Source organism: Zonotrichia leucophrys, unplaced genomic scaffold, assembly GCF_028769735.1.
Source record: "Zonotrichia leucophrys gambelii isolate GWCS_2022_RI unplaced genomic scaffold, RI_Zleu_2.0 Scaffold_705_26152, whole genome shotgun sequence".
Classification (NCBI taxonomy): Eukaryota; Metazoa; Chordata; class Aves; order Passeriformes; family Passerellidae; genus Zonotrichia; species Zonotrichia leucophrys.
The window spans coordinates 1-12,774 of record NW_026992910.1 but is presented as its reverse complement, the minus strand read 5'-3'; the positions used below and the strand labels follow the sequence as shown (position 1 = coordinate 12,774).

Here is a 12,774-nt window from a genome sequence, read left to right as displayed (position 1 = left end):
TTATATTTATATTTTGTATTTTATATTTTATATTTATATTTTATTTTTATTTTTACCTTTTTTAATTTTTATTTCATTTCCTCCCTCTCTGCTGGGGGGGAGGGGGAGGGGGAGGGGCCCCTTTTCAAATCCGGCGCGGTCCCTTTAAGAGCGGCCGCGATGACGTCACGCGGTGGCCGCTGGGGGGGGGGGGGTTTGGTTTGGGTTCCCCTCCCCCACCCCCCCCATCCCCCCCCCCCCATCCCCTCCCCCCGCGTCCGTTTGTCCGTCCCGGCCCCGCCGCCGCCGCCGCAGCGCCCGAAGAACGGAACGCGGCCGTCTGTCCGTCCGTCCGTCCGTCTGTCCGTCTGTCCGTGCATCCATCCCTCCGTGTCCGTCTGTCCGTCCCTTCATCCATCCCCGCATCCCCCTCTCTGTCTGTCCGTCCGTCCTCCATCTCCGCATCCCTCTGTGTCCGTCTGTCCGTCCTCCACCCGTCCCTGTCTGTCTGTCCGTCCCTCCATCCGTGTCCCCGCGTCCTTCCATCCCCGCACCCCTCTCTGTCCGTCTGTCTGTCCGTCCTTCATCCATCCCTCCGTGTCCGTCTGTCCGTCCCTCCATCCATCCCCGCATCCCTCTGTGTCCGTCTGTCCGTCCTTCCCTCCGTCCCCGCGTCCTCCATCCCCGCATCCCGCTCTGTCTGTCCGTCCGTCTGTCTGTCCTTCATTCCTCCCTCTGTGTCCGTCTGTCCGTCCTCCATCCATCCATCCATCCATCCCTCTGTCCGTCCGTGCGTCCTTCATCCCCCTCCCCAGCCCCGCGTCCGTCTGTCTGTCTGTCCCTTCTCCCTGCATCCCTCCCTGTCTGTCCGTCCGTCCGCCCTCCATCCCTCCCCTAACCCGCGTCCGTCTGTCCTTCCTCCTCCCGCCCCCTCCTCCTTCTGTCTCCGTGGTGTGTCCGTCTGTCTGTCCGTCCGTCCTTCCCCCCATCCCCGCCTCTCTCTCCCTCGCTGTCCGTCCGTCCGTCCGTCCGCGTGCCCTTCATCCCTCTGTCCGTCCCCCACCCCCCGCGGTGTCCGTCTGTCTGTCCGTCCGTCCGTCCTCCCTCCATCCCCGCATCCCCGCGTCCGCCTGTCCTTCACCCGTCCCCGCATCCCTCTGTCCGTCTGTCCGTCCGTCCCCCCCCCGCTCATTCTGTCCTTGATTTCCCCCCTCCCCCGTGTCCGTCTGTCCTTCCGCGCGTCCTTCCCGCATCTCCCGCCGTGTCCGTCTGTCCTTCCGCGCCCTCCATCCCCTTCCCCCGTGTCCGTCTGTCCTTCCTCCGTCCCCCCCGTGTCCGTCTGTCCCTCCGTCCTCCCCCCGTGTCCGTCTGTCCTTCCTCCGCCCCCCCCGCCGTGTCCGTCTGTCCCCCCCGTGTCCGTCTGTCCGTCCCGATGGCGCCCCCGGCCCGCGGGGCAGCGACGACGCCGTGAGCGGGTGAGGGGGGGGAATTTTTGGGAATTTGGGCAAATTTGGGAATTTTGGGGGAATTTGGGGTGGGGGAGGGGCGTGGGAAAGCTCCGAGTTTTTTTGGGGGGGTTTGGGGGGGGGGTTGGGGGGGGTCCCTTGGTCCCAAAATGGCCCCAAAATTTCCCAAATCCACCCCCAAAATCCCCCAAATCCACCCCCAAATCCCCATCAACAACCCCAAAATCCCCCCAATTTTATCACCCAAAAAAACCCCCAAATAAATCCAAAAATCCCGCAAATTCTGCCCAAATTGAACCCCCAAATTCTCCTCAAATCCCCCAAATTCAACCCCAAAAATTCTCCCGAATCCCCCCAAATCCAGCCCTGAAATCTCCCAAATTCAACCCCAAATCGATCCCCAAAAAAACCCAAAATTCCCTCAAATAACCCCAAAAATGCCCCAAATCCAACCTCAAAATTCTCCCCTAAATTCCACCCCAAAGATCCCCTGAACTGAACCCCAAAATCCCCAAAATTCCCCCCCAAATTCCCCAAATTCAATCCCAAAATCCTCCAAAATCCAACCCCAAATCCCCGGAAATTCAACTCCAAAATTCTCCCCAAATCCAATCCTAAAAACCTCAAAATTCCCCCAAAATTCAACCCCAAAATCCCTCAAAAATTCCCCAAATCCAACCCAAAATTTCCCCAAATCAAATCCCAAAAACTCCCAAATTCAACCCCAAAATTCCCCAAATTTCTCCCAATTTCCCCCAAAATTCAACCCCAAAATCCCTCAAAAATTCCCCAAATCCAACCCAAAATTTCCCCAAATCAAATCCCAAAAACTCCTAAATTCAACCCCAAAATTCCTCTGAATTCAACCCCAAAATCCCCCAAATTTCTCCCAATTTCCCCCAAAATTGCCCCAAATCCAACCCTAAAATTCCCCTAAATTCAACCCAAAAATCTTCCCTAAAATTCCCCCAAATTTCCCCAAAATCCCCCGAATTCCCCTCAAAGTCTCCCCAAAAATTCCATAAATTCCCCTCCCAATCCTCTTTTGCCCAATTTTCCCCCTTTTCTCCCCATTTTTTACCATTTACCCCCAAAATCAAATCAGGATCTCACAAATTGGCCCCAAAATTTCCCAAAATCTCCCCTAAAATATCTCCGTGACCTCCCAAAATTCCCCAAAATTATCCCAAAAAAATTCCCCCCAAAACTCCCCATCCAAATCTTCCCCTTTTAACCTTTTCGTGCCCACGTCTCCCCCAAAATCAGCCAAAAATCGCCCAAAAATCACCAAAAAATCGCCCAAAAATCACCAAAAAATCGCCCAAAAATCACCCAAAAATGACCAAAAAATCACCCAAAATCACCCAAAAATGGCCAAAAAACCAGTCAAAAATCACCAAAAAATCACCCAAAATTCCCCAAAAAAATCACCCAAAAATCATCAAAAAATCACCCAAAAATCACCAAAAAAATCACCCAAAAATCGCCAAAAAATCACCCAAAAATTGCCCAAAATTCACCCAAAATTTACCCAAAATTTGCCAAAACTCGCCCAAAAATCAGCCAAAAATCACCAAAAAATCGCCCCAAAATCACCCAGAAATTGCCCAAAAATCACCCAAAAATCACCAAAAAATCGCCCAAAAATCACCCAAAAATTCCCAAATTTCCCTTCCCGACCCTTTCCCACCCATTTTTTAACCCCTTCATGCCCACATTGCTCTAATATACCCCTAAAAAAAATCCCAAAAAATGGGGAAAAGATGGGGAAAATTCCCAAAAATTTCCCAAATTTCCCTCCTCGATCATTCCCGGGCACTTCCCCGCCTTTTTTTAACCCTTTCATTGCCAGGTGACTGTGATATACCCCTAAAAAACCCATTAAAAACCCATAAAAAATCGAAAAAAAATCGAAAAAAAATCCAAAAAATTCCCAAAAAATTTCCAGAAAAAGTCGAATTTCCCTCCTCGATCCTTCCCCGCCTACTTTTAACCCTTTCATTTCCAGGTGACCGTAATATACCCCTAAAAAACCCCATAAAAAATCGAAAAAAAATTAAAAAAAATTCGGAAAAATTCCCAAAAAATTCCCAAAAATTTCCCAAATTTCCCTCCTAGAGCCTTAACCCTTTCATTGCCAGGTGACTGTGATATACCCCTAAAAAACCCATTAAAAACCCATAAAAAATCGAAAAAAAATCGAAAAAAATCGGAAAAAAATCGGAAAAAAATGGGAAAAATTCCCAAATTTCCCTCCTAGAGCCTTAACCCTTTCATTGCCAGGTGACTGTGATATACCCCTAAAAAACCCATAAAAAATCGAAAAAAAATCGAAAAAAATTCAAAAAAAATCGGAAAAAAATCGGAAAAAAATCGGAAAAATTCCCAAAAAATTCCCAAAAATTTCCCTCCTAGAGCCTTAACCCTTTCATTGCCAGGTGACTGTGATATACCCCTAAAAAACCCATTAAAAACCCATAAAAAATCGAAAAAAAATCGAAAAAAAATCGAAAAAAAATCGAAAAAAATTCAAAAAAAATCGAAAAAAAATCGGAAAAATTCCCAAAAAATTCCCCAAAAAAAAAAACTTGTGGAATGTTGCAGTTCCCAGGATGAGCTCGTGCAGCTCGCGGGCGCTGACGCTGCTGAGCAGCGTGTTCGGGGCCTGCGGGCTGCTCCTGGTGGGCATCGCGGTCTCCACCGATTATTGGCTCTACATGGAGGAGGGCGTGGTGTCCCCGCAGAACCAGAGCACCGAGGTGCGCATGGCGCTGCACGCCGGCCTCTGGCGCGTCTGCTTCTTCGCAGGTACCCGGGAAAAATCCCAAAAAATCAAAAAAATATCCGGGAAAAATTTGGGGTTCGAACAAAAAAAATTTGGGGTCGATAGGAGGTGAAATGGCTGAGATATGGGGGTTGGAAGGGGAAATAAATTGAATTTTTTGGGGGGTATTTTTGGGGCTGATTCTTCGCGGGCAGCCCCAAAAATTCCCAAAAATTCCCAGAAGTATCCGGGAAAAATTTGGGGTTCCAACAAAAAAAATTTGGGGTGGATAGGAGGAAAAATGGCCGAGATATGGGGGTTGGAAGTGGGAATATATTGAATTTTTTGGGGATTTTTGGAAGGGATGATTGGCTGTAATTATACAGGGAAATATGCGGGAAAAATTTGGGATTAATGGGAAAAAAATTTGGGGTGGATAGGAGGTGAAATGGCTGAGATATGGGGGTTGGAAGTGGCAATATATTGAATTTTTTAAGGATTTTTCTGGTTCAGAAAATTCCCAAAATTATCCTGGATTTATCTGGAAAAATTTGGGATTTATGGAAAAAAAATTTGGGGTCGATAGGAGGCGAAATGGCCGAGATATGGGGGTTGGAAGGGGAAATAAATTGAATTTTTTAAGGATTTTTCTAGGCCAAAAAGTTCCCACAAATATCCTGGATTTACCTGGAAAAATTTGGGATTAATGGGAAAAAAATTTGGGGTCGATAGGATGAAAAATGGCTGAGATATGGGGGTTGGAAGGGGAAATAAATTGAATTTTTTGGGGAATTTTCCGGCCTCTGGCGCGTCTGCTTCTTCGCAGGTACCCGGGAAAAATCCCCAAAATTCCCAGAAATGTGCGGGAAAAATTTGGGATTCCAACAAAAAAAATTTGGGGTCGATAGGATGAAAAATGGCTGAGATATGGGGGTTGGAAGTGGGAATATATTGAATTTTGGGGGGATTTTTTAGCCCCAAAAATTCCCGAAATTTTTGGGATTTGTGGGGGAAAAAAATCTGGGATTCCAACAAAAAAAATTTGGGGTGGATAGGATGAAAAATGGCCGAGATATGGGGGTTGGAAGGGGAAATAAATTGAATTTTTGGAGGCATTTTCAAGGTATTTTCAAGGCTCTGGCGCGGCTGATTCTCTGTAGTTATTCCCAAAAAATTCCTCAAAAAAATTTGGGGTGGATAGAATGAAAAATGGCCGAGATATGGGGGTTGGAAGGGGAAATAAATTGAATTTTTTGGGGGGTATTTTTGGGGCTGCTTCTTCGCAGGTACCCGGGAAAAATCCCCAAAATTCCCAGAAATCTGCGGGAAAAATTTGGGGTTCCAACAAAAAAAATTTGGGGTCGATAGGATGAAAAATGGCTGAGATATGGGGGTTGGAAGTGGGAATATATTGAATTTTTGGAGGCATTTTCAAGGTATTTTCAAGGCTCTGGTGCGGCTGATTCTCTGTAGTTATTCCCAAAAAATTCCTCAAAAAAATTTGGGGTGGATAGAATGAAAAATGGCCGAGATATGGGGGTTGGAAGGGGAAATAAATTGAATTTTTTGGGGGGTATTTTTGGGGCTGCTTCTTCGCAGGTACCCGGGAAAAATCCCCAAAAATCCCAGAAATGTGCGGGAAAAATTTGGGGTTCGAACAAAAAAAATTTGGGGTGGATAGGATGAAAAATGGCCGAGATATGGGGGTTGAAAGGGGAAATAAATTGAATTTTTTAAGGATTTTTCTAGGCCAAAAAGTTCCCACAAATATCCTGGATTTACCTGGAAAATTTTGGGATTTATGGAAAAAAAATTTGGGGTGGATAGGAGGAAAAATGGCTGAGATATGGGGGTTGGAAGGGGAAATAAATTGAATTTTTTGGGGGAATTTTCCGGCCTCTGGCGCGTCTGCTTCTTCGCAGGTACCCGGGAAAAATCCCCAAAATTCCCAGAAATGTGCGGGAAAAATTTGGGGTTCCAACAAAAAAAATTTGGGGTCGATAGGAGGTGAAATGGCCGAGATATGGGGGTTGGAAGTGGGAATATATTGAATTTTTGGAGGCATTTTCAAGGTATTTTCAAGGCTCTGGCGTGGCTGATTCTCTGTAGTTATTCCCAAAAAATTCCTCAAAAAATTTGGGGTCGATAGGATGAAAAATGGCTGAGATATGGGGGTTGGAAGGGGAAATAAATTGAATTTTTTGGGGGGTATTTTTGGGGCTGATTCTTCGCGGGCAGCCCCAAAAATTCCCAAAAATTCCCAGAAATATCCGGGAAAAATTTGGGATTCGAACAAAAAAATTTGGGGTCGATAGGAGGAAAAATGGGGGAGGAAAGGGGGTTGAAAAGGGAAATAAATTGAATTTTTTTAGGATTTTTCTAGGCCAAAAAATTCCCAAAATTATCCTGGATTTACCTGGAAAAATTTGGGATTTATGGAAAAAAATTTGGGGTCGATAGGAGGAAAAATGGGGGAGAAATGGGGGTTGGAAGGGGAAATAAATTGAATTTTTTGGGGGGATTTTTTGGAGCTGATTTTTCTCAAGTAGCTCCAAAAAATTCCCCAAAAAATTCCACAAAATTTGGGATAATTTTGGTTAATTCTGGGTTAATTTTTGGGTAATTTTGGGCTAATTTGGGGTGAATTTTGGTGTAATTTTGGGGTTAATTTTGGGTTTATTTTCTTTAATTTTTGGGATTTTTTTTTTTCTATTTTTTTGTGTAATTTTGGGGTTAATTTTGTGTAATTTTTGGGATAATCCGGAGTTAATTTTGAATTAATTTTGGATTCTTCTTGGAATAATTTTTATTTTTGGGGTTATTTTCTGTAATTTTTGGATAATTTCAGGTTAATTTGGGGACTTAATTTTGGTTTAATTTGGGGGGGTTTTTTTGAGATAATTTTGGATTAATTTGGGGGAAAATTTTGGGGTTTATTTTAGGCGAATTTTGGGTTTATTTGATGTTAATTTGATGTTAATTTCATGCAAATTTATGCAAATTTATGCAAATTTCCAGGGCGGGAGAAGGGGCGCTGCGTGGCCTCCGAATATTTCCTGGAGCCGGAGCTGAACTTGGTCACCGAAAACACCGAAAATATTCTCAGTGAGAAATTTGGGAATTTTGGGAAAATTTGGAAAATTTTGGGAAAATTTTGGGAAAAATTTGGGGAATTTTTTTGAAATTTTCTGGGATTTTTTTGGAATTTTTTTGGAATTTTTTTGGAATTTTTGGGGGATTTTTGAGGAAATTCTTGGAATTTTGGGGGGAATTTTGGAGGAATTTTTGGGGATTTTTTGGGAAACTTTGAGGGGGGGAATTTTGGGGAAAAAATTTTTAAAATTTCCAGGGAAATTTTGAAGGAATTATTGGAAATTTTTGGGGAAATTTTTGGTGATTTTTTTTTAATTTTGGGGGAATTCTTCAGAATGATTTTGGAATTTTGGGGAAAATTCTTTGGGGAAAATTTTTTGAAATTTGGGGGGAATTATTCAGAATTTTTTGGGGGATTTTTTGGGGGAATTTTGGAGGAATTTTTGGGGTGAATTTGGGGACAATTTTGGGGTTTTTTGGGGTTTATTTGAGTTTTTTAGGGGTATTTTTAGCCTGAAAATTCCATTTTTTTGGGAGGAGTTTCCCGAGGCTCTCGGGGTGGATTTGGGGTAAATTTGAGGTGAATTTGGGATGAATTTGAGGTGAAATTTGGGGACAATTTGGGGGAATTTTGAGACAATTTTGGGGTTTTTTTGGGGTTTATTTGAGTTTTTTAGGGGTATTTTTAGCCTGAAAATTCCAGTTTTTTGGGAGGAGCTTCCCGAGGCTCTCGGGGTGGATTTGGGCTGAATTTGGGGTGAATTTGGGGTGAATTTGGGGTGAAATTTGAGGTGAAATTTGAGGTGAAATCTGGGAACAATTTGGGGGATTTTTGATACAATTTTGGGGTTTTTTTGGGGTTTATTTGAGTTTTTTAAGGGTATTTTTAGCCTGAAAATTCCATTTTTTTGGGAGGAGTTTCCAGAGGCTCTCAGGGTGGGTTTGGGCTGAATTTGAGGTGAATTTGAGGTGAAATTTGAGGTGAAATTTGGGGACAATTTAGGGGAATTTTGAGACAATTTTGGGGTTTTTTTGGGGGTTTATTTGACATTTTTAGGGGTATTTTTAGCCTGAAAATTCCATTTTTTTGGGGGGGAGTTTATCGAGGCTCTCGGGGTGGATTTGGGTAAATTTGAGGTGAATTTGGGCTGAATTTGAGGTGAAATTTGGGGCGAATTTGGGGACAATTTTGGGGAATTTTGAGACCATTTTTGGGGGTTTATTTGATTTTTTTGGGGTTTTTTTTGGCCTGAAAATTCCATTTTTTTGGGAGGAGTTTCCCGAGGCTCTTGGGGTGAATTTGGGATGAATTTGGGCTGAATTTGAGGTGAAATCTGGGGTAAATTTGAGGTGAATTTGGGGACAATTTTGGGGAATTTTGAGACAATTTTGGGGGGTTTATTTGAGTTTTTTGGGGCTTTTTTGGCCTGAAAATTCCATTTTTTTGGGAGGAGTTTCTTGAGGCTCTCGGGGTGGATTTGGGGTGAATTTGGGGTAAATTTGGGCTGAATTTGGGGACAATTTAGGCGATTTTTCAGACCATTTTGGGGACAATTTTGGGGTTTTTTTTGGGGTTTATTTGAGATTTTTAGGGGTTTTTTTAGCCTGAAAATTCCATTTTTTTGGGAGGAGTTTCCCGAGGCTCTCAGGGTGGATTTGGGATGAATTTGGGCTGAATTTGGGGTAAATTTGAGGTGAAATTTGGGGACAATTTTGGGGAATTTTGAGACCATTTTTGGGGGTTTATTTGATTTTTTGGGGTTTTTTTTGGCCTGAAAATTCCATTTTTTTGGGAGGAATTTCCCGAGGCACTCGGGGTGGATTTGGGGTAAATTTGGGCTGAATTTTGGGTGAAATTTGGGGACAATTTTGGGGAATTTTGAGACAATTTTGGGCTTTTTTGGGGGGTTTATTTGAGTTTTTTAGGGGTATTTTTCGCCTAAAAATTCCATTTTTTTGGGAGGAGTTTCCCGAGGCTCTCGGGGTGGATTTGGGGTGAATTTGAGGTGAATTTGGGGTGAATTTGAGGTGAAATTTGGGGACAATTTGGGGAATTTTGAGACAATTTTGGGGGGGTTATTTGATTTTTTAGGGGTATTTTTAGCCTGAAAATTCCATTTTTTTGGGAGGAGTTTCCCAAGGCTCTCGGGGTGGATTTGGGATGAATTTGGGGTAAATTTGAGGTGAATTTGAGGTGAAATTTGAGGACAATTTTGGGGAATTTTGAGACAATTTTGGGGACAATTTTGGGGTTTTTTGGGGTTTAATTGAGATTTTTAGGGGTATTTTTAGCCTGAAAATTCCATTTTTTTGGGAGGAGTTTCCCGAGGCTCTCGGGGTGGATTTGGGATGAATTTGGGGTGAATTTGAGGTGAAATTTGGGCTAAATTTGGGGTGAAATTTGGGGACAATTTTGGGGAATTTTGAGACAATTTTGGGGTTTTTTGGGGGGTTTATTTGATTTTTTTGGGGGTATTTTTAGCCTGAAAATTCCATTTTTTTGGGAGGAGTTTCCCGAGGCTCTCGGGGTGGGTTTGGGCTGAATTTGGGGTGAATTTGGGGTGAATTTTGACATTTTTTGCCCCCCCAGAGACGGTGAGGACGGCCACGCCCTTCCCCATGGTCAGCCTCTTCCTCGTCTTCACCGCCTTCGTCATCAGCAACGTGGGGCACATCCGGCCCCAGAGGACCCTGCTGGCCTTCGTCTCGGGCATCTTCTTCATCCTCTCGGGTCAGGGAGCCGCCCCCGAGGGCAAAAAACCCCAAAAAATTCCGATTTTCCCCCAAAATTCTGCGCCCAAATCAGCCCCGGAGCCCCCGTTCCGTCCATTGGGCTTTGGGGTGGGAGCCCCAAAATTGGCTCAAATCGGCCCAAAATTGACCCAAATCCCCCAAAATTTCCAAGAATTTTCTGGAATTTCCCCAAATTTGTGGAATTTCCCCAAATTTCTTCAAATTTGCCTCCAAACCCCTCCTCAAACTCTCATTTTTTCCCCATTTCTCCCCCATTCTTTGGCCATTTTTCCCCCATTTTTCCACCTCAAGTTTACCCAAATTTCTCAGAATTTTTCCAAATTTCCCCCCAAATACCCCAAACTCCCACTCAAGTCTCCAATTTTTTGCCATTTTCCCCTATTTTTCCCCAATTTTTCCCCCTATTTTTCGCCATTTTTCCCCCAAATTTCCCAGAATTTCACAGAATTTCCCGGAATTTTCTGTAATTTCCTGGAAATTTCCGAAATTCCACCTCAAGCTCTCATTTCTCCCTCTTAAAACCCCAATTTTTTCCCCATTTTTTTTCATTTCCCCAATTTTTCCCCATTTTCCCGCCCAAGTACCCTTAAATTTTCCCAAATTTTCCAAATTTTTCCCAGAATTTTCTGGAATTTCCTGGAAATTTCCAGAACTCCACCTCAAGCTCTCATTTCTCCCTCTTAAATCCCCAATTTTTTCCCCATTTCTCCCCATTTTTTTCCCCATTTTCCCACCCAAGTACCCTTAAATTTTCCCAAATTTTCCCAGAATTTTCTGGAATTTCCTGGAAATTTCCAGAACTCCACCTCAAGCTCTCATTTCTCCCTCTTAAATCCCCAATTTTTTCCCCATTTTTCCCCCTTTTTTTTCCCCATTTTTCCCCATTTTTTCCCCATTTTCCCACCCAAATACCCTTAAATTTTCCCAAATTTTCCCTGAATTTTCTGGAATTTTCTGGAACTTTCCAGAACTTCACCTCAAGCTCTCCTTTCTCCCTCTTAAATCCCCAATTTTTTCCCCATTTTTTTTCCCCGTTTCTCCCCATTTTTTCCCCATTTTCCCCCCAAATTTCCCCCAAATTTCACAGAATTTTCTGGAATTTTCTGGAATTTTCTGGAAATTTCCAGAACTTCACCTCAAGCTCTCATTTTTCCCTCTTAAATCCCCAATTTTTTCCCCAATTTTTTCCCCAATTCTCCCCATTTTTTTCCCCATTTTCCCCCCAAATTTCTCCCAAATTTTCACAGAATTTTCCGGAATTTTCGGGAATTTTCTGGAACTTTCTGGAACTTTCCTCCGCAGGGCTGTCTCTGGTGGTGGGCTTGGTTCTCTACATCTCCAGCATCAACGACGAGGTGATGAACCGGCCCGGCGGCTCCGAGCAATATTTCCAGTACCGCTACGGGTGGAGCTTCGCCTTCGCCGCCTCCTCCTTCCTCCTCAAAGAGGTCAGTCCTCAAAAACCCCAAAATCCCGGATTTTTGGGAGAAAAAACGGAGTTTTTAGGCGAAAAAATGAAGTTTCTAGGTGAAAAAATGGCGGTTTTATGACGAAAAATGTGATTTTTGCGCCAAAAAAAAGTGGATTTTACGTGGAAAAAGAGTGGGGAAAATCAGGTTTTCTCAAGGTAATGCTGGTTTTCCAAAAGAAGGGATTTTAGGGAAAAAAATGGGATTTTTTAGGAGAAAAATTTGGACGTTTTGGTGAAAAAACGGCGATTTCAGGTGAAAATATGGAGATTTTACGTCAAAGAATGGGATTTATAGGCAAAAAACAAGGAAGTCATTTTTAGGTGAAAAAGTGGGATTTTTATACCCGAAAAACCATGGAAAAAATCAGGTTTTGTCAATAAGTGGGAGTTTAGGGGGAAAAATTGGGGGTTTTAGGTGAAAAAAGGGGATTTTTAGGCAAAAAAAGCGAAGCCACGCCCCCTCAATAGAAATCAATAGGGGTTTAAGCCACGCCCCCTCCATAGAAATCAATGAGGCTAAGCCACGCCCTCTCAGTAGAAATAAATGGGGATTTAAGCCACGCCCCCTCCATAGAAATCAATGAGGCTAAGCCACGCCCTCTCAGTAGAAATAAATGGGGATTTAAGCCACGCCCTCCCATAAAAATGAATGGGGTTTAAGCCACGCCCTGCCATAAAAATGAATGGGGCTAAGCCACGCCCCCTCTATAGAAATCAATGGGGTTTAAGCCACGCCCCCTCCATAGAAATCAATGGGGTTTAAGCCACGCCCCTCCATAGAAATCAATGGGGTTTAAGCCACGCCCCCTCCATAGAAATCAATGGGGTTTAAGAAATCAATGTGTGACAGCTGTCACTCAGGTGTGTCAGCTGTCACTCAGGTGTCACTCAGGTGTCACTCAGGTGTGTCACCTGTCACTCAGGTGTCACTCAGGTGTCACTCAGGTGTCACTCAGGTGTGTCACCTGTCACTCAGCTGTCACTCAGGTGTCACTCAGCTGTCACTCAGGTGTCTCTCTCCCCCCGCAGGGCGCAGGTGTGATGTCGGTGTACTCAGGTGTGACACCTGTCACTCACCTGTCACTCAGGTGTCACTCAGGTGTCACTCAGGTGTCACTCAGGTGTGACAGTGTCACTCAGGTGTCACTCAGGTGTGCCAGGTGTCACTCAGGTGTCACTCAGGTGTCACTCAGGTGTCACAGGTGTGTCACTCAGGTGTCACTCAGGTGTCACTCAGGTGTCACTCA

General features: G+C 44.0%; 1 protein-coding gene across 1 annotated transcript; it reads left to right on the top strand.

Annotated features, from left to right (window-relative positions):
* Positions 1-1,327: 1,327 nt before the first annotated feature.
* LOC135441931 (voltage-dependent calcium channel gamma-7 subunit) lies at positions 1,328-12,584 on the top strand (the record flags this gene model as incomplete). Its single annotated transcript, XM_064701483.1, has 6 exons — positions 1,328-1,454; positions 4,050-4,253; positions 7,228-7,314; positions 9,893-10,033; positions 11,359-11,504; positions 12,557-12,584. Coding segments are annotated over exons 2-6 (598 nt in total), but the record flags the coding sequence as incomplete, so codon positions are not given.
* Between the last annotated feature and the right edge of the window lie 190 nt (positions 12,585-12,774).